The sequence below is a fragment of the Canis lupus genome, chromosome 5 (genome assembly GCF_003254725.2).
Source record: "Canis lupus dingo isolate Sandy chromosome 5, ASM325472v2, whole genome shotgun sequence".
NCBI classification, from domain to species: domain Eukaryota; kingdom Metazoa; phylum Chordata; class Mammalia; order Carnivora; family Canidae; genus Canis; species Canis lupus.
This window is the reverse complement of record NC_064247.1, coordinates 53,106,989-53,134,335: the sequence shown is the minus strand read 5'-3', so window position 1 is coordinate 53,134,335 and position 27,347 is coordinate 53,106,989. Positions and strand designations below refer to the sequence as shown.

The following is a 27,347-nucleotide window of genomic DNA, read 5'->3' as shown; positions in this document are numbered from 1 at the left end:
AGTGTTTTTGCTTCCTTCAGATATCTTCCCAGAAGTAGAATTGCTGGATCATATGGTATTTATTTTTATTTTTGTGAAGAACCTCCATGCTGTCTTCCACAGTGGCTGCATTATGTTGCACTCCCACCAACAGTGCAAAGGGGTTCCTTTACTCCACATCCTCGACATAAGAAACAAGTGTTTCTTATCTCTTGTTTTTTGGAAGCCATTCTAATAGGTGTGAGGTAGTATACCACTGTTTGCATTTCCCTGATGATGAGTGATGCTGAGCATCTTTTCATGGACCTGTTGGCCATTCATATATCTTCTTTGAGTAAATGTCCAGTCAGGTCCTTTGGCCATTTTTTAATTGGGTTATTTGTTTTTTTACTATTGAGTTGTGTGACTTCTTTATCTATTTTGAATATTTATCCCTTAACAAATAGAGGATTTGTAAATATGTTTTCCTATTCCATTGGTTGCTTTTTCATTTTATTGATAATTTCTTTTGCTGTTTTGAACTTCGTAAAAATGAACTCACAGCGTGTTTTCTGCTGGGCCTGGTTTCATTGACTCTTTAGTCTTTCTGTGAAATTTACTCATAATGCTGTGCATAATAGGGGTTTGTTTCCATTGTTAAATAGGATTCCTCATGTGATAATTTAATTATCCCCGAGTGTTGAAGAGAATTTGAGTTGTCTACAGTTCTAGACAGTGCATTTGTGAGCATTCTTGTACATGTCTTTTGGTGAGCCTACATACATCCTTCTGCTGGGTGTATATTTAGGAGAGGAATTTCTGGGGGACAGGATATGTGTATCACTGGCTTTCATAGATGCTGCCAACATTTTCCAAAATGGTTGTACCAATTTACCTCCCCACTTGCTGTGCGTGAGAATTCCAGTTTTCTCATGTCTTCACCACTTTGTACTATTAGGTTATTAGATTGCTTTTTTTTTTTAATATAAGTTAAAAAAGGATGTCACAAGTATGTAGTGATATCTAATTGTGATTTTAATGTGCATTTCCCCATGACTAATGGAGTTCAGTATGCTTTTATGTTTATCTCTCATTTGCATATCTTCTGTTATGAAGTTGTAAAAAATATGTTGTCCTTTTTTTTAAGATTTTATTAATTAAAAAAAAGGATTTTATTTATTTGAGAGAAATAATGAGATAGGGAGCAGCAGGCAGAGGGAGAGGGAGAAGCAGGCTCCCCACTGAGCAGGGAACCTGGTGCAGGGCTCTATCCCAGGACTCTGGGATCATGACCTGAGCTGAAGGCAGACACTTAACTGACTGAGCTACCCAGGTAACCCTTCTTTTTCTCTTTTTAAAGATTCATTTTTTTAAAATTATTTTGAAAGAGAGAGTGTGTATGCTTTTGTACACATGTGCATGAATGCAAGCACAGGGAAGGGGGATAGGAACAGAGTGAGAGGGAGAGAATCTTAAGCAGTCTCCTCACTGAGCGTGGAGCATGACAGAGAGCTTGATCCCAGGACCCTGAGATCATGATCTGAACCGAAACCAAGCATCAGGCACCCAACTGACTGAACCACCCAGGCACCCCTCTTTTTCTTATTATTATCTACAAATCGTAATGGTGTCAAAACTACCAAGGCCCCCCTGTTACTAACATTCATCTGTCATCTTTGGGGCTATTCCTTCCACATCTTCAATTAGAAAGATGTGGGGAATCCAAATGTGATTGTGTGCACTCAAGTGCTTTTGAACACTTGCAAAGTGCTGTTAAAGGCATGATTACCATCACTGGAAAGATTCTCAGAAGTTGGCATTTTTTTTTCAGGACTGGATATTCTAGAAGGGATATTTATATGAGGTGGGGAGAAGGTACATATGGAGGGCCTCAAAATCTTTCTGATTCATTCATGTTCCCAGAACACTTTATACAAGTCCTTCCTCCCCCATCACACCACCATTATTTGCCACTCATTTGTCTCTTCTTCTAGACCTGCATTTGGCAGGGCTCTTCGTTGATTTTTTTGGAGTAGGGGAGTGATGCAAATAGGCTTCGGCCCAAGGTAGCTCCTTAGGGAGACCACTCTCTGATAGGACAGGTTCTCCTGCTGATGCCTCTCATAGCTTCCTCTAACTTTCTTCATAACACTCATCTTGGGGTGCATAGGGGCTTAGTCAGTTGAGCGTCCAACTCTTGATTTCAGCTCAGGTCATGGCCTTAGGGGCGGGAGAGCGAGCCCCATGTCAGGCTTCATGCTGGGTGTGGAGCCTGCCTAAGAGTCTCTCTCTTCTCCTCTCTCTGTTCCTCACCCCACTGTCTCTAAAAAACAAAACCAGAAACACTTATCTTAGTTTTTAATTACAAATGTGTGTGATTATTTGATTTTATACTTTCTCCCCTACCCTATAAGCCCCTTAAAACTGAGACCCTGTTCCTTGTGTCCACTACCCTACCTTATGTGTTTACTTGTGCTCAGTAAGGTAATCAACTCTGGTCGAAAAGGAATTGAAATGGTTTGGATCTGAATCCGAGTTGCCCCATACTGTGGCCTAGCTCCAACTTCCTTAAGTCTCTAGGAAATGGGGTTATTTCTTCTTGAGACCAGTTGAGTCTATCAAGTGCTACTGGAAAGTCATGATGGGAAGACTGAGGAATTAACAGTATGGGGACACTTGGGGTTTGTTCTTGGGTCCCTCCCCTAAACCTGCTATGTGTTCTCCTTCACCCCCAGCAAGTTATTTTGTCCATCTGGACCTCTGTTCCCCTCGATTTGAAAGGAAAATCTGGACTCTGACCTCGAGGATCTCCCTTGCTGCATCCTGGGACCCAAAGGCACATTTCTGGTTACAGGAATATGCTGGCAAAGTACTGAGTGGGCTTGCCTAAAAGTGAAGAGCAGACTGACCGGGGTCTGGGTGGCAGGAGCTATGACGCACACCAGCTTATTCCCAGGCCCTGAAACCAAATGAAGTTTGCCTAGTTGGACTTTGAAATCGTGTGTTATCCATGGCTCCTTTTGTCCTTTCATTTTCTCTTTTGAACAAGAATGTCTGTGTTATTCTATGCCTGTCCCACACTGAATTTTGGGAGCAGCTGACTTGTTTCACAGGCTTACGGATGGAGAGCAATTATGCCTCAGGATGGATTAAACCCAGAATCTCATTCTTACCTGGCTTAGGTGATTTAGTTTAGATGATGAGATTGGAGTCTCTGAAATTAGAATTTAGATAAGATTTGAGGTTGGAGTTGATGCTGTACTGTGTTGAAACGTTGTGGGATGTTGGGATCCGGTGAATGTATTTTGTGTGTGTGCTGGATGTGAATCTTTGGAGCCTGGAGGGGGAGCTGTGGTAGGCAGCATGATCCCCACCCGCCAAGAAGTCCGTGATCTAATCCATGGGGCCTGTGCATCTGTTACACGACTTGCCAAGGGGGAATTAAGGAGCAGATGGAATGAAGGTTGCTAACCAGTTGAACTTAACACAGGTAGAGAGAAGCCCCGATTATCCAGGTGGGCCAAACATAATCACCAGGGCCCTAAATGAGGAAGCAGTGGCAGAAGCAGAGGACCAGAGACAGTGGAGTGAGAAAGCCCTGGCCCAACACTGCTGGCTTTGAAGATGGAGAAAGAAGGCCACAAACCAAGGGAGGCAGATGACCTCTCGAGGCTGGAAAAAACCAGGAAACAGCTTCGGCCCATAGAGCCTCCAAAACTGTCAGATAATATAAATCTGTGCTGTTTTAAGCCACTACATTTGTGGTAACTTGCTACAGCAGCAATGGGAAATGAATACAAGTCCCAGCCAGCAATTTACTCCTCTAGGATCTTAGACAGGTCGTTTCATCTTTGCATTCTTTCGTCTTCCTCATTTCTCAAAATAAGAACTGCCATCAGGATCGAAAGTGACAGGCAGAAAAGGGCCTGGCACACAGGTGCATGATGAATTTGACACTTCCAGCTTCCCCTCTTCCCCCAGGCTGGGCAGACACCGGGAGAGAAAGCAAGGGCCAACTGGCCTTCCCCGGGAGCGCCCTCCACCCTCCTTCTTTTGATGTCTAAAGGGTTCCCTTGGGAGGTCCCCAAGCACACCTTATCTGGAGCAGTGCTCCTTATCTGCCTTTGGGGGACCCACAGCTCCTCCCTCATTGACAAAACCCCTTTAGAATACAAAAGCTCTTTAGAAAGGCCTGAGACAGAGCAGAGCCAGAGCCTCTCTGGGCAAACAGGCTTTCATAGATGAAAGAGAAGCTCAGACAGCTTTGGCTATCCAATGGCCACCATATTTCCCGCTGGAAGGATAGCTGGAAGTATCGGGAAGGGTGCCCTGAGGTGAGGCTGGCCCATCCAAAGAACTCAGATCACCCGTGATCCCACTTCCTCCTACCACACATCCAAGACGGCACATCCCTCGAACATTCCAGGATTCGGACTCCTTTAAATAGTTGTGTTATGAGCTTTTATTTAAAAAGCACATTTAATACAAGTATAGTTTCGCAGATACAAGTTTTCACTTTGTATTCTACAAAAGTCTTTGAATATTATTCTCTTTACAAAATGGAACCTTACAAAAATACTGACAATTTAATGTTTTTATACAGTCTTCTCTAGTTGTAGTTATTTCTCTCATTGTAAAACAATGTCTACCACAGAACTACGATATTTTAGTTGATATTAAAAAAAAATTAACTCAATGCTTTTTTAAGCAGCTAATGTAAATAACACAGGTCGAGACACAGTTTATAATCATAGTGGATATAGCTAAAATTGTTTCAGAAATAATATCTTACATAGTTAACTTTTAATGTTTTATACATTATTTATATAATATTTATATATAAAAAATCATAGCTTGCTAGGAGTTGAAATGAAAGGACGGCTTCTGTGGTAAGGATGTGCATGTGGTTGATCCTTGTGGTTACATTTAGCCCTTTGAAAGGTCTGCATCCGTGATCGGAAAGCCTTTCTTCCTTCCTCCTTTCCTCAAAGGTTCAGTAGAAAGGATCCCTGTCTACTGCCTAGAGTGGGGCCTGGCTCGGAAGGACACTTACAGATAGAGGATGAGAAAAACTCTACGGAGATTTCGCCCCCGTGTTCTGCCCAGCAGAACCTACCAAGAACTGCCCTAGAGATCAACCCCAAGACAATAGTGTTTTACACAGTTGAGCAAGAGCAGCCCCCACAGAGACCCCAGTGAGCTCCGTGAACTGGAGGGGCAGCCTCTCAGGCAGGAGACCGTCCCCTACTCTGGCTCATCCTGACTTCGAGTAGCCAAAAGCTTGGGGAGTTTTTCACTCTTGCCCCTTTGCTCCCACGTCTCTTGTGCGTAAGGCTGCTTTCCATCAGCTGGCGGCAGAGCACGCCTTTGCTCCCATTGGGGAGCCTCCCGGGAAACCCTGGTGGGCGCACAGCAAGGGCTTCGGGGGAGGAGCAGTGAGCGAAGCTATCGTTGCCGAGAACATGCAGGTGCCGGGGGATGGAGACCACAGCGGCGGCCTCCTGCAGCTGACGTTCCCACACCATGGCATGATGCGGCAGAAGAAGACACATGAGGGCCGGCACCCTCATCTCCTCCGAAATTGTGCTATTTGTGAAATTCCCTCATCCACAAAGAGTCTCCTAATCACTAAAGTTGAGGGGCTGTGGTTGCTGGCCTGCGGGCCGTGGGGAGGGCGGGCTACGGAAGGCCTTAGGACTGGAACTTGGACTCAGGATCTAATCACCTGGCTTAGAAAACTTGCTCTTTCTTCCTTATGTTGAACTTCCTGAACCAAAGTCACAGTATGGAGTAGAGTGGTGTGGACAGAGAGACACAAGAGAGGCGCCCCGCGATGGCTATTTTCTTGATTCAGTGCTATTTCTGGCATCATGTGCTACAATGGGAATTTGAGCTTTTCTCACAGGCCTGGGGTTCCTCGGGTCACAAGGGTGACTGGCAGGCTCTATGCAAATCATTTTAGTGTTTGTTCCAGAACAAGCCCGTGTTCACTAGAACATGAACACTTAAACCAATTGCACATCCAGGATTTCGGCACTTGGTGTTAGTTTGCTGTTGTTTCCACATAGGTGAACACTACCTATTTTGGAAGGCCACAAAGTAAGACTTGTTTTTTTTTTTTTTTCCTTTTTAAAATCAGTTGGGCAAAAAGTTTTTCCCTACATTCTACTGTCTGATGAGATTGAAGACCAGCAAGAACTTGCTGTCAGCAGTCATTTCCATAAAACAGCTCAGGAGCTGGGCGGCACCTACACCATGTTGTGGTGATTGTTCCTGTCAATAATGTCCACAGGTGAAAGGATTTCCTTCCGGATAGCAGGGGGAGGCAGGGAGAGTGTCGTCTTGGTCTTGAAGAGGTCGGACACAAAGAAAACCTAGAAGCACAAAATCAGACATCCAAATCAATAACTGACATCCGGGGTCTGGGGAATAGGCAAAAGGAAGGTTAGAGGAGCATAGACTGGGGAAAGGGGACCCCAAACTATAGATCTTTGAATGGGGAAGGATCATATAAAGATCATATATATATATATATATATATATTCCAACTTGTGTTATACAGATAGGGAAACTGAAGCCCAGAGAGGGACAGTGACATGCGCCAGGGTTGCACAGCCATGGCAGGAGTAGAACTCAGTTCTCTGGACTCTCAGCCCAGTGTTCCCTATCCCAAAGCCTACTTCCTGATTTTTCAAGGCAAATGTGTAGCGATGAAAAACAAGTTCCTAAACAAGGAAGCAAGTCATAATTATGTCACACTCATTAATCCACGACACTTTCCCTTTCCTCAGAAAGAAATCAAGGGTGTGACCACAAGAGATCAGCCAACATGAATTCCTATCAGCGGGATTGGAGAAGGAAGCAGTTGTGGCCACGTTTTCCTAAAAGCCCGGTGATCTCAACAATTTGATGGGGGTGAAGAAGCCGGGGGATTTTATTGCTGAGGGAGTCAGCAACTGACCCGGAGGAGAGGTCAATGAAAACTCCTATCGCTCCTTCCCAAAACCCTTCCTCCTATTGAGCACGAGACCTCACCCAGTCTTAGAGTCACCAAGGAACACTTACTGAACACCCAACTTGCAAGGCTACGGGGATGGCTCCAGTGTAGTTCCTGTCTCCATTAGCTTTCGATGACAGATTCAAGAACTTGATGAGTTAGCGGAGCAAGAAAACTTTGTGCTTTGTATCAGTTGGCAAAATAAACATACAGACATCCATTTGAGCCACTCAGCAATAGGAGTCTGTATTGAGTAAACCCTAAGAGGCAGCTATCAGGCATGCCACGTAATAGGAAACACATGGCTGGGTTTCAGAATGGAGACTAGAACACGCTTTCAAATTTCCTTATGTTTAGCAGCTTTCTGGATTGAAAAGTCCTTGGCCTGCAGTGGGTCATGTGCTCACTAACAAGGATGGTACTATGATTTCATTCTGGACACAGTACAGGCTAGCAAGTGAAGTTCTTAATTTAATAAGACTTCAGCAACACCAAGGCTCATGCAGCCAAGGCCTGGCCATCATAGGGACTTGGATCACCTGTTGAACCAATTTCCAAAATGTCCTTTCTGTAGTAAGACAGCAGTCAACAAACGTGCAACAAAAATCACAGCAAGAAACTGGTGATGCAGGCAGCACAGGTGGCTCAGCGGTTTAGCGCTGCCGTGATTCCGGAGACCCAGGATCGAGTCCCACATCGGGCTCTCTGCATGGAGCCTGCTTCTCCCTCTGCCTGTGTCTCTGCCTCTGTGTGTGTGTGTGTGTGTGTCATGAATAAATAAATAAATAAAATCTTAAAAAAAAAAAAAAGAACTGGTGATGCTGGTTAGTCGGGAGATCGAGTGACTAGAAGACAAACGGGAAACAGACTTAACCAACTATTACAAAACACTGACACCTTCTGAATTTTGTGCCCATTCCATAGATCACCTACTCAAACATTTAAATTTTTTTTTTAAGATTTTATTTATTTATTCATGAGAGACACACACAGAGAGAGGGGGGCAGAGACACAGGCAGAGGGAGAAGCAGGCTCCACGCCAGGAGCCTGATGCAGGACTCGATCCGGTGATTCCCGGATCACGCCCCGGGCCGAAAGGAGGTGCTAAACCACTGAGCCACCCGGGTATCCCCCAAACATTTAATTATTATCTTTTTGTAAAAAAGTAATAAGAAAAGATGGCTGGGATATTTCTATGCTACCATAATAAAGTCAAATATTTCAAGAAAGGTAACATTTTAATGTTTGCAACCCAAGGGCTACTGAATATGCTATTTTGCAAAGGAAAAAATTTAAGCCTTCTGTCCCTTTCTTTTCCAAGGAGGTATAAATGGTGAGAGACTTGAGAACCAAGTCAAGAAAAGATTTGTACCCAACCCTGCTGGGAGGTTCTAGGCCCCCTAGCCAGGAATCCTTTATACACGCCGTCATTGAAGGGGCTTTCAAGGGCTCCTGGTATAAGGAAATATTAAATGAACTTGATTAAAGTTAAATGTGGAGATAATTGAACTTTTCAACTCTTCTCTGACAGGTGCAGAGCCATTGTCCCCATCTCTACCCTGGAAACTATCTACCCCTTCCTCTGTTACTTAGCCTCTGAGGAAGCCTTTGAACAACTCTTCAGTGGCTGGCTCTCAACTGTACTTACTCCTGCCCAGCAGCTGGCTACACCCAATAAGGATTTTTACTGCTCTCGTTTCTTGGAAATCTTTCTCCTAGCTTCATCCCACCTGCCGAAGACAGTCCCCCAAGCCCCAGTAAACATCATCCCTTCAAGTTTCTGACACCACCTTAATCTACTGGCTTATTTCCCAGTTTACTTTTCTGAGCTCATAATTAGGGTTTCCATTTCCCAGCTGCAAGATAGGGATAATGTGGAGCTTCAAAGCAATAATGTACTGAGGAGACCTAAACCTGTGTCTGGAACACACCTAGATAAAAAAAAAAAAAAAAAAAAAAAAAACATTCCTTTCTGTAATGCTCTGGACCCCAAAGTAATGACCTACGAAGCCTAGAGTAAGCCGTGCCTCTCATATGTCCCAAACCTTGTCAGCCTTTCTTCCTAGGTGGGAGGCCTCTTGGAGGTGGAATCTGAGCCCTGCTGATCCTACATCACTTGAAACACTTAGGGTTTTGTCTTGCCCACCTGAGGGGCTCAGTACATGTTTGTTGTTGAATTTCTAAACTCCTCTCTACTGGAAGCGAGCACTCTGGCCTTTGACCTTATCGGCACAGGCAAATCCCCTGGACTTCAGGGGAACCACACGCTCATACGCTGCACATACGTGGCCAGGCGGCAGGATGAGAAGTTGAGTCAGGTCCAGCAGCATCCCCCTTTACACTGCGTTTCACTTTCAGCGTGGCTTGAGCTTACACACACACTTTTTTTTGGGGGGGGGGGTGCAATCATGAAACGTGATGCTGTCAAGACTCAAACAGGGCTCAGTCTTTCTAACGCTTGAACAGCAGAACACAGAAAGGACCAGCCAAAGTGAACATTTCACTCGGAGCAGTTCCATTTCCTGCAGAAGGTGATCTCCACCCAAAAAGAAAACCCAGAGGCCCAGGCAGGGAAGGGTCTATACAAATTAGGTAGCTATCTGATGTCCAGGGAAACGCTCCCAGCCCGCAGCCCCACTTCCACGGATCTTCGCATCTGAAAGAGCATAGTAGAGAATCAACAACGGTGTCAGCAAGCCAGAAATCTATACCCTCAGCAGCAAGGAAAGTTCTTGTTTACACTGCCTGAAGCATTTGTTTTCAATTCCATTTCTCTGATTCTTTGCATTTTATAAATAGCTTTTTTTCACATTGAACATCTGCTCTGTGCCAAGCCTTCAGATTACAAAGATAAGGACATATGAGAGTGCTTTGCCCTCCCAAAGCTCAATGAGGGAGAGATCCAGGTAAACAGACAACCACATTAACAGTGTCTTAAAGATCACGAGAGTGGGAAGCCAGGGTGTTGAAGGCGCACAGAGAACACGGCCTCTAACCCACACTGAAGGGGAGCGAGGGCACCTTAGAAGGCTTTCCGCAAAGGAGGTATATCTGAGCTTGGCTCAGTGAGCATAGGTAGGAGTTAGCCGGGTGGTGAATGCCAGGAATGTGGTTCTAGGCAGAGGGGCAGGGAGTAGGAAGACACAGGAGCAGGACAGGACAGCACATTTAGGAGCTGTGGGAAGGAAGCTCAGAGCGGCGATGGCCAAGCAGTCAGTAAGGCTGGAGACGGGAGAGCCAGATCTCGAGAAGCCTCCTAGGACATGGCAAGGAGTTCAGATCTTGTCCTCTTGGGCCTCAGGAGCCACTGTCAAGGCCGTAGCAGGGAAGCAGCATGCTGAGAAGGCTGTATCTGAGAGGCAGGAGTCGAAAAGGGAGCAGGGAACCTGACAGCAAGGGCACCAGGCAGGACCTACAGAATCTAGGGGAGGATGAGTCCATGGCAGGAGCCTAGGCAAAGACATGGATTTGTGAAACTCTCCGAACAGACTGCAGTTGATAGAGGTGGTGTGCATGTGTGCAGGGGAGGCAGAGCTTTCCTCTCTGGTTCTGCAGTCAGCTCTAGAAATCTCTGCACTTGTTCCCACTGAAACGCTTCAGCTTTGGGTAACCACACCAGAGGAAAAAAAATTCCAGCTCTGCTTTCCTCTGCCTTCTAATATTTGGCGTCCCTTGGGTAGTATCCTGGGGAAGTGGTTCTGACCTTCTGAGTCAGAATGGCAGGCTATTCTGTGACCTGAAGGTGCAAGATGACTTCAGGACAGTGGAGTCCTCTGAGAGCAACACTACATACAAACAAGGCAATTCCAGGATGAGGAACCCATTCATGGTTAGGAGGAGGTAAGAAGCATACGGGGAGTCTCCTTGCAAACACTGACTATCTTTACTGGACCGCTGCATCTGGCAACAAGCAGCACCGGCAACCAGCTTTGCCCATTAAAGCAAGACAGACTTGTCTTCAAATCCAGGCTTTGCCATTTTCAGTAAGATATCTAAACGAGGGACATGGTACCCACGTCTGAGGGTAACTCTAAGGATGTGATGTAACAAAAGGCACAAGGGTGACAATGCACCTGGTGTCCTTTAAGAGGTTAATAAATGGAAGCCACCGTCAATGGCTCATGGCTTCAGTGCCTACCTATACAAAGTCACATCTCCTCCCCTGTCCCTTGTGGAAGAAAGCAAGAAACAAGAGAACGAACTAGAAAAAATGAGAAGGAGAAAGGAGGGGCAAAGAAGAATGTTTCAGAATATAAGCCCAGAGGTAAACGTCAAGCCGGACAGGAAGACCATATGCAGGTGGGAGTTTTCTGCAGGACAGATACAATCTGATCTCCAAGTCCTATAATTTGTGAGGCTATTTTGGGAGATGAGTCAACACAATCAAACAGGAAGATGCCTCTGATGTCTTGTTGGAGGCACTCACCCGCTCTAGAGATGCCAGGCCCCTGGAGTGCAGACAGTCCAGCACTGCTGGGTGCTGCCTGGCTGGGGATCCCTGAGAACCACACCAGCCAGAAACGAGAAGTCTGGTCTATAGTCTAGCCAGGTTTCCACTCCCATTGCTGTGAATGGCCAAGTCAGCAAATCCTGAGGGTCATTTTGTGAAGGGTATAACATGACGACAAAACTGTTCTCTAAATGTTTCTGGAGTCCTTGAGTGTGTCAACTTCTGAGAATGTGTAAGTTAACTCCTTGAAAAGGGGAATCACATCCTCATACATTGAGATTTTTATAATCCCCCCTACCCCTCCCGCCACGAGCTTAGATGACAGCACAGAGGCGGATAAATATAAAAGGAAAAGAAAGCTGGAATCTTACAAGAAGAAAATGGCAAGGTGTCTACTCTGGTATTTCTCAGAGTGTAGTCCTCAGATCATCTATTTCAGAATCAGCTGAGTGCCTCTTGAAAAAGCAGATTCCTGGGCCTGCCCAAGACCTACCAGAAGTGTGGCCTGGAGTCTGCATTCAACAGCCCTACAGGTATCTTCAAGTGAGAAGCATTAGAGGACACTGCGTGGAGATGAACAGGTGGGCTCAAATCCCACATCTGCCATTTAATGGCTGAATGCCTTACACATTACATAACTACTTTGAGAGCAGCTCCTTTCATGGTGCTGGAAACTGGATTTCATGGTACCTTCCCTAGTATCTTCTCTTTGCTATCCACACAACTTTTAACAGCCTTCCTCTTAGCACTAGGCATAGACTTTTAGGTACAATGCTGTACCATATTCCCACTTTAGCGTATGACCTACTCAAAGCCCAACAACTGTAGCCCTCAATAAATTCTAATCCATCACCATGTGAGGATAGAGACCATGTGCTGCTCCTTTTTTGTTTCTTAAGATTTTTTTTTAAAGTAATCCCTATACTCAATGTGGGGCTTGAACCTATAAACCCGAGATCAAGAGTCACATGCTCTACCAACTAAGCCACCCAGGTGCCCCTGTGCTGCTCCTTTCACAGACATCCCCATGCCTTGGCCCCTGGATTTCCTTTTGGCATCCTGCTCTACCATAATAAACAATCTCATAGATTAAAGGAATCATTTTCTTTGCAGGAGAAAGCCTTGGGACCTGGCTCACCCTCATGCCCTAAGTGTAAGTGCTATCTAAAGAAAAGCCATCCTTGGCAGCCCTGTCTTTTGACTAAATGAGAGTTAGTCAATTGCAATCATCACTTTTTGACCTCAAAAAAAGGGCTTCCCAGTGGCTTTTGGCACTGGGAACTGGCCAGCGTCTCTGTTGAATGATTTCCTGGTATATCTGAGAAGGAACTTGATGGGGTGGAAAGCGTGTGACACTAGGAGTCAGACAGCAAGATCTAGTCTCAAAATTGCTCCTGCTCTGTCAACCCAGGCTAAATCACATTCCTGTCAGGGCTTGAATTTGCACGAAACGAAGAGGTCTGTGATTTCAGGTGACAGACCTGCCCTGTACTTGTGTGCAAACGTTATTTAAAAATTCATCTTTCCATAATGATTGTCAGGCTTTAACAGAACCATTTATATGAAAACACATCCTACCAATAAAGGACCATTCGAATGCGACCTCTGTTACCATCGTGCGTGGCCAGCACTGCTACTGAGGAATGTAGAGGACATTAGTCCCACAAAAACAAGGAGGGCTTGGAGCAGCAGAGGAGAGACAGCTGGGGGCCATTCTAGAGGAGAATATGGATCTGGGCCTGCCCAGGGGCCTTCCAGCTCTGCTAGTGGGGTGCTAGGTCCAGCAGGAGCCGGGGGTCAGGAACACAGGGCTAAAGGATGACAGAGGTGGAAGAGGCAGCACCTGCCCCCCACCTTCCAGAAGTCCTACATTCTGACGCTTTCTAGGATCAGAAGACACACTGTGTTCTCACTGTTCTCATCCATCCCCATGTCTCCTCTGTGTGAAATGTCTTTCCTTCCCTTTTGTAGCTCATAGAAAATGTCCACTCATCAAGATTCCATCTCCTGGAGGGATTCTTTCTAGCCTTCCAACACCCTCAGGAAGAACTAACTACTCCGTCTCTCATGCCCCTGCTTCCCCACTAGATCAGTGTTTTTCAAACTGCGTGTCACAAATCACTAGTAAGTTACAAAATCCACTTACTGCGTGGTCACTACCAGCCTTTGTAAGGGTTGAATAGAAAATGTTGGGATGTATCGCACACAGTAAGGGTAAATCTTATTTTATGAAATTTTTCAGTTACATATGGGTGCCTCTGTTGGGTTATGATGGGAAATGTTCTAATCACGGATCATGGCCAAGTCTGGGGAAGCAGCTGCACAAAAGCTCTTTAAGGACCAACTCTTTTTAGCTCCAAATCTTTCAAATAAAGCATAGTACTTCCCCATGACACACATTCAACCTGTACTGCGCACGTGCCAAGCATGAGCATCTTTTATTCATTGACTCCTCAATCCAAAGATTGTGGGAGGTACTACGATCCCCACATCACACGATGCGGAGAGGTAGCTGAGAGGAAGTGACGTGCACAACATGCCTAGTCAGCAGGTGGTTAGTGAGACTCCTCTTTTGGAGTCTCTGCCTCACCATTCATCCCATTCATCTCAGCAGTGGAATGACAAAGGAGATTTGAGAAGGACACTGCAGATGGTGGAGCAGAGAGTCAACATATGTTGGGGACAAAGTCTGCCTCCACCTTTGCTTCTTTCTCTCATCCATCTCTGTGGTCCTGGCACCCCTATCCACTGCAGAGTCGTGGCCCAGAGGAGGCAAGGTCAGACCCAGGGCCTACTGGGCAAAGAGCTAGACTTCTGCTGGGCTAGAAGAGACTGCAGGGTCATATCATCCATGTCCCTGTGTTTGGGCAGCAGTAGGACAAATCCAATGAGGATAGATGGCAATCTTCCATTAGAGAAGGAGGAGCTCTCAGATTCCTGGCACAGACCAAGCATGTTTGGAGTTCACTGTCTTAGTCCTGTGAGATAGAATTAAGAGAGCCAGGATCTGGTCCGAACTCTGCCACTATGTGTCCTTGGGAGTGTCACACCCTCTCTGCACCCATTTCCTCTTGAGGGGTGTCACCACCGAGCTCTTCTTCACATTCATGTTCTTGCTTGTCTCTTCTCCCAAGGTCACCTCACTGGGGCAGAGACAAAGAACACCCTCGCCCTTCCCTACATCCTGGAGGAAGACAGCAGCACACAAAAGAGCGACTGCTAGCTGAGCTACACCCCCAGGGAAGAGGAAAACCAGGAAAGAGTCTGCTGTGTGTTTATGACATTCGAGAGCAGCTGCTTCCTCTGCCGAACCCATAGCAATGGCGGCCTGGCCCTGCCCTGACCCCTCCCAGGGCCCCATAATTTGCCATCTGCGAGAGGGTCAGGGAGGAAGGTGACCAGATAGGCAAGTTGTCACCAGACAGGAAATGAACTGATGTTTGTTGCTTCGTCTGAGTCCCTGGGTTACTCCAGGGGTGGGTCTGGTAAGCCCAGCTGTAGAGCTCCTATGTTGGTAGGGATGACTCTGTGTGTGTGTGTGTGTGTGTGTGTGTGTGTGTGTGTGTGCGCATGCGTGTGCGTGTGGGTGTTTGTGTAGATAGGCAGGAGGGGCACTGTGAAGGTCACTATGTGCCTGTGTTTGCATTGGCTTGTCTGTGCATTTCTGTGGTTCTCTGTGCTGGTGAGAAAGAGAGAGAGGATGGATGTCTATGTGTCTGGGTACTACTGGGTCTGTCTGTGTGCCTCTGAGTCTCTCTACGTCCATCCACACGTATGAAGATGTCCATCAGTAAGCAGGCCTATCTGACCCTCCATGCCCATGTCTCCGTGTTCAGTCCATGATGCCACGTGGGCTTTCTGTTCGTGATGAGAACCATCATCTTCCTTATCTGGAAAGGGTTCAACGAGTGAGAGGTAGGAGGAGGAAACTGAATCTGCTCCTGCTTGGTATGTGGTTCTCGTCCAGACACATCTGCTGTGATAGGTCTTACTCTCAACAGACCGGGGTCAAAATGCTAAGCTGTCGTGGACTGTTGCCCAAGGCTCTGCAGTGACTCAGCCAACAGTCTAGGGTGATGCACTGCACCCACTGGGGACCTAAAGACAAGTCCCCTCCCCAAATAGAAGCCACCTTCATGGACACTGCAGAGAGACGGCTCCCTCTGAGAAGGCAGTTCCAGCTTAGTCACTACGAAGTTGGCTATGCCTTTGAACTTCTGTGGGAGAAGGTCACAGAGCCACGGGGCCTGCAACATCCATTCACCGGATGAGGAAACTAGGCGCAGAGGGGAAGTGTCTGGCCCGGGGTCATAAGCTCACTCAGCACTCGTTCTTTTTCCAACCCTAATCAAGCACCTATTGTGCCAGCCACTGCACTCAGCCTGGGAATGAAAATCCAGAAGGTAAAGCCATGGATTTTCTCATTAAGACACTGGCAGTCTAGTTGGGGAGACAGGCGTCTGAGCAACAAAACCAGGCTGAAGGCCACGGCAGGAAAAACACGCACAGGGCCCGGGCAGTAAGAAGGGAAGACAGAGGGAAAGGTGTGGTAGGTGAACAATACCACCTCCCCACCCTGCAAAGGTGTCTGTATCCTAATCCCCAGGACCTGCTAATAGGTCACCTCCCGTGGCCAAACAGACTTTGCAGATGTGATGAAGTTAAAGACCTCAAGATGAGGAGATTCTCCTGGATTAACAGGGCGGACCCAATGAATCATCAGAGCCCTCGTGAGAGGGAGGCAGAGAGTCAGAATCACAGAAGATGTGGTGACGGAAGCAGCGGCCAGAGAAAATGAGAGAAATATCTGAAGAAGGAGGAAGGGGCCATTGGCTAAAGAATGCAGGCAGCCTGCAGGAGCTGGAACAGTCAAGGAAACAATTTCTTCCTCAAGCCTCCAGAAGGAATGCAGCCCAACAACACCCTGACCTTAGCCTGGTGACACTATATTGATTAGACTCATTGACTGATATATTGATTGATTGGACTATATTGATTCCCAACTGAAGAAATGCCAAGAAAGTAAATCTGGGTTGTTTTAAGCCACTAGGTTTGAGGTAATTTGTTGCAGCAACAACTTGGGAAATGAACACAGAAGGTCCTACCAGCGATGGGGTGAAAGCAGAGCCATGCTCCATCAAAGGGGGGACAGCCATCTAGGACAGGAGCTCAGGGTGTAGGAAATGTTACAAAATCTGGTGTGCTTGGACGTGAGGGGTGTGGACAGGAGACCTGGCCCTTGGGTGTCACAGTCCTGGCTCCAAAGACCACCTGGACATCACCCTGGCTTCTCTACCTTCTCTCTGTGGTATTCAATCTTTCACGTCCCTTGGGTCATCTCTCTGGAGTCTCAGTGATCTCATCAGTAAAATGACCCCATGTGCCTAAAAAGAGCCAATGGGTAAAAGATCTAGAATGGTGCCAGCACAGAGCAGGGGCTTTACAAACATTAGCACCAAACTCCTATCCTGCACTACAGTCAGCCAGAGCCAAACAGGATAAAGTCAGACCCCTCACTTCCCTTCTTGAAAATAATCCCTGGTCCCCCAGGATACCATCTCATTGCACATGGAGAGCACTCTAGGGTGTGCATGAGGGAGGTTACCAAGGATCCCCGTGCCTTTTTAAACTGAGGGTGCAGGAGACTCAACTAAGGCAGCGGCACGGAGAAGGAAGCAGAGCAGCAGGCCAGGGTGCTCAGAAGGGCAGTCAGCACAGGGTCACCCCTCCCTGTTACCCCTCCCCACAAATACCCGGCCCAGGTTGTCACTTCACATTAAAGAGCCAGGCATTAGAGAACGAGGTGGCCAGTTTATTAATGGTTTGTTAGGGCTGCTCATTAACGGTTTGTTCCTGCAATTTCTCTCCTCTCTGGCCTTGACTGGAAAAAAAAAAAAAAGTAGAATGAAAGTAATGAATAAAGCCATCAAAACAGGCTGTCCCTTGGCCAGCAGCTCAGATGTGACTTTCTCCATGGCACCCACTGTGATTGCCCCAGTCCCCTGTCCCCTTCCCTCCTGTACACGGTGTCTGGCCTTGCCCGCAGTGGGGGGCACCCTGTGTGATGCCCCATCACAGCACCGGGCTGTGTTCTAACTCCTATGCTGGCCCAGTGGGGGTAGAAGCAACTAGAGTGGCATTTCCTTGGGAGCAAGGGTCCTATCGCCTTCATCCCTCTGCCTTTAAGAGAATGTCCCTTGTAGTGTTTTCAAGGAAGAGAGCCACCCGCTGATTCTAGCTTTTTGGTTTTTTTTTTGTTGTTGTTGTTGTTGTTTAAATATTTTATTTATTTATTCACGAGAGACAGAATGAAAGAGAGGTAGAGATACAGGCAGAGGGAGAAGCAGGTTTCCTGTGGGGAGCGTGATGTGGGACTCAATCCCATGACTCTGGGATCATGGCCTGAGCAGAAGACAGATGCTCAACCACTGAGCCACCCAGGTGCCCCTGGCTCCTTGTTGATTAAAAAACACACGTACGTTTACTAACTCTGAGCTAGATTCCATGAGAGGCGTTGTGAGCCAGGGAGCACAACACATGCCACCTATGGTCCCTGCCCCCGGGAAACTCTAAAGGCTCAAGGGAGACACATGTCAGCAACTTCAGTACAGAGCAACGATGCCATCAGAGGAGAGCAGGAGAGGCTGTGGTCAGGAGACCCGGGGCAGCAGCCAGGCTTAGAAAGGGGGAAAGGCAAGGGCTCATCTAGATCTCTGTACTGTTGGTGGGTCTTACCATGAGTGGGGCAGGGATTATACCAACAACACCATGCATGTGTGTGGTGCCTAAACATCCAGCCACAACTATGCTCTGGGATCGCTGCTGGCCTGCAGTAAGCTCCCCTGAGTGTGGCCCAGGAAGGCACAGTATCAGAGCAGGTGCTCCATCACTTTTGCCTTATGCCACACTCGCTGAGTGCCAGGGAAGAAGTGTGAGAAAAGGGTAACCGGGTCACCTGGGGCAAATGAAAACCTGGCCTATCCCAAGGCCATTCTCTAAGTCTTTCTCCCAACGGACAAGGCCCATCGGGCTGGTGAGGAGACTGCTTAGCCTTGACTAGACCCTCTCTTCTTTAGCCAACATCAAATTTATAGTCTGACCAAGTCGCCCCAAAGGTCACAATGGGAAGGGTAGATGTTTTCCAAGAAGCTGACTTCTACGGAATTGTAAGTTTCCACCAAAGCAGCATATGAGCACGAAATGAGTCAGGGACCCAGACTCCACTAGTAACTGGCATGTGACCCAGGAAAAATCTCTTCCTCTCTCAAACCCTAAATGTCCTCATCAGCAGAGTGAGCAAGGTGGACAATATCTAAGATCTCTTCCAGCTACAACGTTCTATGAGCCCAAAACTTCCATGGTTACAGAGAAGAGGGCTTATGGATTCTGCTGAATTCAAACTCACAGGCTGGAAAGAAAGAGAAAATGTTTTCCTTTTACTGCAGGGGTCCTGGGGTGGGGTGACTCTTTATACACCAAGCAGAGAAAAGGATCAAGAGCTCCCTAGCTTTGGTCACTGGGCCGGAAACATTTAACAAGCAAGCAGCCCGGGGCTTTGCTAGTGCACTGAGAACAAGATGCTACTCACTATGCAGCAGGCCACCAGGGCTCCTTGAGCAAATCCTGCCAGCACATCACTGGGATGGTGCTTGTGGTCGGACACACGCGACAGTCCTGTGTAAAAGGCCATCATGATCAAGGTGAACTGCAGGAGCGGCCGGAGCAGACGGGCCCCTCGCCAAGTGAAGCGGGCCTGCAGGTACAGCTGGAGAGAGGAGAGAAAACGAACAGATGCTCAGTGCGTTAGAACACCAGGCCGACGCACACCGCGTTCCCGCGAGATGGAACCATCTGGACCTTAGGCGGCAGGTTGCACCCAAAGAGCATTCAACTGGGATGTGACCTCAAGTCTGTTACTGACACCTGGAGCCTTAGTTTCCATACAAAAAAAAAAAAAAAGAAAAAGAGGAGAAATGGAAAAGCTGAGGAATACCTTCAAGTCCACTGCCTGGCACATACTAGACACTTCCTAAACGTTTGTCCCCTTTTATCTTCTTCATGATTGAAGCTAATGAAAGAATGGTAAGCAGGGGAGGAAAGGTGTCTTTTCTGCAATCCGTGATGACTCACAAATGGCATCTGTGTGTCTCCCTGGAGACCTGGGCCGTCCAGTCCCTACACTACTTGCCGCTCAGGACTGTCTTGGAAATAAAAACGCAGGATTGATAAGAGAGGTATCATGACAGTCACAAGGGAAGGTTCCTGCCTCAACAGGAAGCACCTCCACCCAAGAACATTTTTTTTTTAAGATTTTATCTTATTTATTCATGAGAGACACAGACAGAAAGGCAGAGACACAGGCAGAGGGAGAAGCAGGCTCCCTGTGGGGAGCCCGATGTGGGACTCGATCCCAGGACCCCAGGATCATACCTGGGCCAAAGGCAGACGCTCAACCACTGAGCCACTGGGGTGCCCCCAAAAAACAAATTTGTAAGTCACAACTCCAAACTCTGGACTTTGAGTTGGAATATAAGGAAACATAAAACCACCCGGACAATGCCGGAGAGCTTTCACACACAGGCTGACAGACACTGGACTGGGTGGAGTTCGAGAGTAACCTGAAGAAAAATGGAAGGAAAAAAAAAAAACCACCTCTGGCCGAAGCAAAGAAGTTGAAATGACGTCAACTGAGCATTGTCCCTCAGAGTTATCTTACTGCAGTTTCCGTTCTAACCTCTGGGCACAACCTACTTCCCAGGTTCCTGTGGGAACTTGGGAAATGAGGGGGAAAAGGCAACGGGACAGGGGGAGCTTCCGACGACAAATCAAAGGCAGGCCCTGGGGAAGAAGGGGAGCAAGGGGCAGAGAGAGAGTGGAGGGAGGAGTTGAGGGCGAGGGCCCCAAATGGGACAGGGACAGAGGTGGGACTCAGCCCTTCCTGAAACAAAGCTTCCTTCAGGCTCCCAGGAAGGAGCAAGCCAGTGGCTGGTCCTGAGAAGAAAAACGAGTGGAAGTTTCCGGAGCCACCCTTGCCAGGGTGGGCAGGTAGGAAGATTGCCTAGCCCTAAGTCCTCAACTACCTGGAAGACAATTTCGAAACCCATGCCTGGACCACAGCAGACAACTTTATAATCATTATGAAATTCTCTGAACTTTAGAATCATTATGAATTCTCTGAATACATTCCTGGGCAATCTAAGAACAACAAATGAAGAATAATAACGAATGTGCTGATGTTGGCTGCTGAGTGATAAAGTTCAACAGTTTCTCATATGTAAAAAATAACCAGTTAAAAAATCCAAAAGAAGTAGAATCATCACAGCAACAAAGGTGATTACGTAAACCGTAATTAGCTGTCAGAGGACCACGTAGGCCTCTAGGAAGGAAGGGATAGAAAGGACAATTTGAATAGACAGCGTTTTTATTTATAAACGCTCTACTAAGGAGCTCACAAGTTGGTATGTACGTTCCATCAGATTCCTATGGACATCCTAAGATTTAGAGAAAAACACCCAAAAGCGGTGATTCCAAAAAGCACCTAAAAGTCCTCAACTGTACAACTGGCCAGAAAACAAATAAGCCAGGCACTCCAATAGGTGCTAAGGACACAGAAATGGGAAGTCGTAACTGCTGCCCTACAGAGCATTCCCTAGTTGGGGGAATCCATGAACACATGCAGGTGCACTTACAGGTTTCCTAGGAATTATGGGAAACATTGGGGACCCAAGGCAAGGGCACTTGACTTGAATCCTAAAGATGAATATGCATTTGCTAAGAGTTGAGGGGATAGTGGTGAGGGGTGTGTGTTCCAGGCAGTGATGGCTTAGAAGCCAGGGTTCTGGAGAACCTCAGAGCTTTTTGTACAGCCAAAAAGGGTGTAAAGGTGGGGATGGAGGGGCTGATGAGCAACAGGGCTACAGAGGCAAAGAGGGGCCGTTCATGTAGGGTGTAGCTGTCAAACTAAGGAACCTGGCTTCTACTTGGTAGGTCGGTCTTTCTCAAACCATACTCTGTAAGATTCTAAGGGTCTTTTAACCAAAGATGGTAAATTAGGCTCTATAGGAAATCCTTACTTTCGTTACTGACCATACTTAATTACATTTACAGAGTATCTACTGAGTCACAACTGGGAAACGTTACTGTAAGCAAACGGTAAAAAATTAAAGGATTTTGGGGATCCCTGGGTGTCTCAGTGGTTTAGTGCCTGCCTTTGGCCCTGGGTATGATCCTGGAGACCTGGGATCGAGTCCCATGTCAGGCTCCCTGCAGGGAGCCTGCTTCTCCCTCTGCCTGTGTCTCTGCCTCTCTCTCTCTCCCTCTCTCATGAATAAATAAAATCTTAAAAAAAAAAAAAAAAAGTATTTTAAGCAAGGCCCTCGGTACTAGGAAAAAATAACCTGCAGGTCAAAGGCTACCCCCTAGTTTCTGCAGGAATGAGCCAGTCATTGCAGAAGTGATTCTGCAATCATGAATCAAAAGATCCTTTCCTTCCAGGAGCAGGGATAGGATGATGCTGGTATAGGTGTAGCTCCCACTTAACACAAGTCTCAGGGCAAAATCAACAGTCCATTTGCATCATGCCTGCCATGATCTGGCCTTCCTCCAGCATTCTGGCGGTGGAAGGGGGGACAGAAAGAACACCAGGTATTCATCGGAAAAATCTCACTGAGCCTTAGGTTTTCTCACACAAAATAATCCGCAGATTCTCAGAAAATGCTGGTTCAAAATCCTCCAACTTTCCTCCACCCCTCCACACAGAGGGGTCAAGGGCCTTGGAAATCAGGGTGGGGCAGAGGAAGGGTGGGTTTCCCAACCGGACATGGCACACATCTCCCCTTCCATTGACTCAGATGCTTAAGGCTGGAGCTTGAGAAAAGAAAAAAATAAATACACAAGAGGAACTTGAAGAGGGAGGAAGAGACCAGTCATCAGAAGAGCTTCAGGAAGGGAGTGCTTATGAATGGGAAAGGAGCAGGGGCCATGGGAAGAGAATCCCTTGGGGACTGGCCCCAGAGCACTGAAGCTTGCTCCTCTGATTCCATCAGCAACTGACACATTTAATCAAGCTCAAGGTCTCAGGATTGATCCTGGCATCTGCCCAACTGGGGCTTCAGGGAAAGCACAGCAGCAAGGGTAGCATGAATTTTGGGGTGAAGCAGCCCTGACTCCATTTTCTGGCTCCATTACTTCATAAGTGGGTGGTCTCTCAACTTCCCATCTATGAAACAAGTACAAGAGGATCTCCCTCTCAGGGTTGCCAGGGTCAAATGAAACACTCAGGACCCAGCCTGGTGTAAGATGGGCACTCAAGGAGCTCTTCAGAAATCTGTGTCACCACCCTCTGCCTTGGTGAATGAGGTTTACTCAATGACTATGGTTGATTTCACCACCACAAGTTGATCACTAAAGCAAAAGATTGCAAAAGATCTTCCTCCTAGTGATTTGAGAAGCTGGTCCCAACATGTTTTGAGGTTGACCAAAGGATTTGATAGGTCCATCCGTGCCCCACCAATCCTACAGCTAATTTGCTGGTTCATAGCCCAGTTCTCATGAGGTACTCCATACCAGAGGCTTGGGCCTCACCATGACCAGAGGAACTTTCTGAAGCACCCTACTCCCTTGGAAACCTGAGCTGGGGACAGGGCAAGGGGCAGGAGGCTGCATTCATTCCCATTCCACAGGAGGAAGCCACACTACTGACCACAGTGATACTGTGGCCCTTGTCCTGGACCAAGCAGTAAAGGAGACTCGCCCGGAAGCAGAGCCAGACTGACATCAGAAGGGCTGAATCACCTTGACCTCTCACAGAGGCCAACTGCCCTGAGGTCCCGTCTTTACTTCCTCATCTGTGTGAAGGTCTCCAGGCGGGCCAAACCCACTTCTAAGCATCAGCATGACATTGCAGAAAAGTGTCTGATTTGCAATCAGAGCAAAACTAAATTTGAATCTTTTCTCTGCTCCATGCCACCTGTAGGAGCCCGAACAAGTCACTCTGCTTCTCCCAATTTCTGCTGTCTCTTACATACGGAGATCTGTTCACTTAAAAAACAAACACCTGCCACGAGCATCTATTCTGCTCGAAATTGTGAAAGGCCCAAACACGAATAAAGCAAGTTCCTCCCTGAAAAAAAAAAAAAAAAGAATACGCTAAAATGAAAGATTAAGTCATGTTCTCGTGCTAAGATGTTTTTTCTTCTAGTTGCTAAAAAACAAAACTGCTGATCATAGATAAAAGGGTTATAACAGAGAGCTATAGGCCTGCTTGCGAACCCCCACCCCAAAATGATGTATGTGAAAGTCCTGAGCACACAGAACTCACTCCATAAATGGAGTTCTCTTCTCCTTCCCGGTCAGTCCCAGCTTCAAAACTGGGGTCCCGTGGAATTCCAACAAAACCTCTTTAGAGACGTCTGGCTGAACTCAAGCTGGCTCCTCTGGTCTGAACCAGCAGTCAAAAGCAGGGTTGAGTCACACTGGGTTCTCCCTAAGTCATTTGTGTTTCATTACATGATTTGCATACTGGTGGAACAGGTCTGTACTGTCCTCTCACTTCATTTCCATTGCTCTTGGGACTCTCTGCTCCAAGTGAGAAGGAGGCTTTTGTCCTTCCTGAGGTCCCTGCCTGCTTTCTTCCTGGAAGTCCGTCCAGATCACTGACACCCACAGGGAGAAACTTTCTCCCTCCTCTCATCTCTGCCATGGCTCACGCTTGGCTCTGCTTCATGTGCCTGGTGACTCGTCCGTGTGGTGCAAGAACTGAAATTTCTCTCTAGGAAGTTATTCAACTGCTTTCAGGACAAAAAAAAAAAAGAATGTTTAGTTGACTATTCTCGAATCTCCCTCAGAAGGGAGGCACCTCTTGTTTTCTGAGTCTTTCAGGGTGAGAAAAAGAAACTACCAGTTTGTCGAGCACCGTTCCAGACATGGTGCCAGGCGCTTTACATGACCTTACCTGCAATTATCACAATCGTCCTGTTGGGGAGACACCACTGTGCCTATCATACAGATGAAGAGATCGAGGCTGAGAGGCCCAGTCACGTGCTCAGGGTAATAGCCGTGATTTCCACTGAGTGAGGTGTGTGTGTCTTTTTCTAAGTGCAAGCTCTAATCACAGAACCCGGCTTCCTCGTAGGGAATCAGTGCTCTGCACACAGTGCTCTCTTGTACTGGACTTCTGTCTGAGGAGAAAAGCAACGTGGCTGTCGTGGGCTAAAGGACAGCCTATGGGGGACATCTGGAAACATGTGCTCCCACCATTCACCTGTCACATACTTTTATAAGGCCCATGTCTAAAATCAAGTGTGTAGCTTTCCAAAGAGTGAGAGTATTATAATCCCTGACCCAACTGTAAGCTAAGCAGAGCCTCGGAACCATGCAGTCAGTGCACCTCGGGGTGGAGTCAATAGCCCTCCCCTCTGGGCCCTGAGCCTCAGTCTACTTGAATCAGACACCTCATCTACCTATTCTGAGACTATTTACTTTTCAGGCTTTCCACACCAAAAAGGACATCGTCCGAGTCCCCAGATGCTCACACATGGTCTTACTGCTAGATGGGGCACCTGGGTGGCTCAGTGTTTGAGCGTCTGCCTTTGGCTCAGCTTGTGATCCCAGGGTCTTGGGGCCTACTTCTCCCTCTGCCTATGTCTCTGCCTCTCTCTGTGTCTCTCATGAATAACTAAATAAAATCTTAAAAAAAAAAAAAAAAAAAGAAAGAAAAAAGAAACTGCCAGATGGATGGATGGACAAATGTACGAGTGGGTGGATGGATGGATACAGGTGGGGGAAAACATCTGATATGGTGGTTTATTCCCCATAGAAACAACAATCTTGTCCCTGCAAGGGGTTTCGCCAGACACTCCCTAGATCTGTGGGCATGTCTCATGGGTGTACCAGACCCCACTGCTCCAGGATTTTTTTTTTTTTTTTTTGAAGCTCCAGGATTCTAAACATGTTGAACAAAACCTCAATGACTAACAACCACAGGCCAGAGAACATGACTGTCAGAGGACAAACCGCTTCCCTGTTTCCTTGGGATTCAACCCTTTGACACACAGACGCTTCTCACGGGCACCCCAGGAAAGAGTCAATATGTCAACAGTGCAGCAAAGAGGCGTCAAAGGCCATCCCTACACCAGCCAGGTCCTTTACGATCTACCAGTGTAGTGAGGAGGGGATGAATAAAATTCTGACTGGAATGGAGAGGAGCATGGCTTGGGAATGTAGAAGACCTGGGATTGAGTCATCCATTCATTTGTTCATTCATTCACTCATCAAATATTCATTGCAACCTTAACTGAGCTTCAGACACTGTTTGGGACAGTGGAATACGGTAGTGAAACAAGAGACAAAAACGTCTCCCTGGTGAAGCTTACAATTTATCTAGTTGAGATAGAAACAAAGAAGTGAATATAGATGGTGAGAAATTGGGCGGGGGCGAAGGGGGTGGTGGTTATCGCTGCAAAGGGAGTCAAGGAGTACCACAGGAGAGGCCAGGGAAGGATTCTCTGACAAAGTACCCTGAAGGAGGCACTGAGGCAAGGTGCTCGGTACTCATTCGCGGAGGGAGGCACAGCAGCAAGGCAAAGGCCTCACCACCAACTTGCTGCTGCTTGATCTGAGCTGCAGGAGGAGGGGCTGGGGCGGCTGGTCCCGAAGGTCCTCCCAGCTCTCACTGCACCCTCCACCCCCTGCTTCATCCCAGCCATCACAATTGGACTGAACTGAACACCTGCAGCTCACAAATCACTGTCGCCTTTTCACCTGAACACAGGCAGTTCTTCCAATCAGCCCATCTGTACCCTACGGGCAGCCTTCCCCAGCTTCTGCCGCCCTCCACTCCAAGCTGGCTTGGGTGCCACAACTCTAAGCTTCTGTAAGAACCTATACCCACCCACCCACCCACCCCCGCTCCCCAGCCCCAGCACAGTGTACCAAACTGCTGTCCTTGTCTACTTGCTTCCCTACACTGAACTCCCCAAGGGCTGTGCCCGTGACTTACCAATGTCTAGATCCCTACGCCTAGCATGCTGTTCCGTCTATCACAGTCACCCATTATATATTTGCTGATCTGTCGAATGTTGAACCCACGTTGAGCTCCTCTGAGGGCAGGGCCCAGGTCTGATTCATGTTGGCAGCCCTGGGAGGTAGCAGAGTGCCTGGCACAACAGAAGAAATACCAGGTATGCACACAGATTGGTGCCTACGCTGGTGTTGGCACTTTATTCCAGAAAGCCAAGTCATCCTCGATCCCTGACTGTGGAGGTACAGGGCCTGTCCAGATGTGGTTCTCTAGGGTTTAGGGCAGGACTCAGGGTTAGAAAAGTATCACGTATGCTTATATACACTGTGGGTTTTTCTTATTAGAATCTGCATTAATCACTAACATGCCTTACCCTCATCTGTTAGCTTCTATACCCAGAGATAATGTGGTGTTTGCGGCATGGTTTTTTCCAAGCCAACCATTTTACAAATCAAAACCTAATATGGAGTGTCCTTCGAAGCCATGGGAGCCTTCAGATGGCAGCTGCTGCCCACGGGCCTGGAGTAGGGGTGGCTGGCGCTTCCCATCCTCACCCCCTCTTTGAATGCCAAGGTAATGAGGGCGTAAGTCTGTCCCTGAGGATTCCCATCTTTTCTATAGTGCTTAGGGTAGATCAAACTTCTTCCAAATAGAACCACAGAGATTGAGAAATAAGTAGACACCATCTAATTCCACTCTTTTCATTTGACAGATGGAGAAAGTAGGGTCTAGGGATGAAAAGTATCAGCAATCCTGCAAAAGAGACATTATCTACACTTTACAGAGGAGTATACCGAGGACAAAGCTTAAGTAAGCAACTCCTAGTTCCAGAGCTAATCACGACAGGGTACAATCATCCAGGCCTGCCAGACCCTGAGGGCAAACTGGCTACATCCAACTGGTTCAAAGGTGATTGTCCCCAA

At 47.3% G+C, this 27,347-nt stretch overlaps 1 protein-coding gene across 2 annotated transcripts in view; it reads right to left on the bottom strand.

The window, feature by feature from the left end:
- Positions 1-4,402: 4,402 nt before the first annotated feature.
- The window catches only part of PLPP3 (phospholipid phosphatase 3), an 81,918-nt gene continuing 58,973 nt past the window's right edge, over positions 4,403-27,347 (bottom strand). The window contains exons 5-6 of one of the 2 annotated variants that reach the window (XM_025427766.3): positions 18,994-19,170; positions 4,403-6,332 (exon numbers count right to left, since the gene is read on the bottom strand). In XM_025427766.3, the coding sequence (XP_025283551.1) occupies positions 6,207-6,332; positions 18,994-19,170 (303 nt within the window). In that variant the 3' untranslated portion in view covers positions 4,403-6,206. The remainder of the gene's footprint in view (positions 6,333-18,993; positions 19,171-27,347) is intronic. The other variant, XM_025427767.3, reaches the window with a different exon arrangement.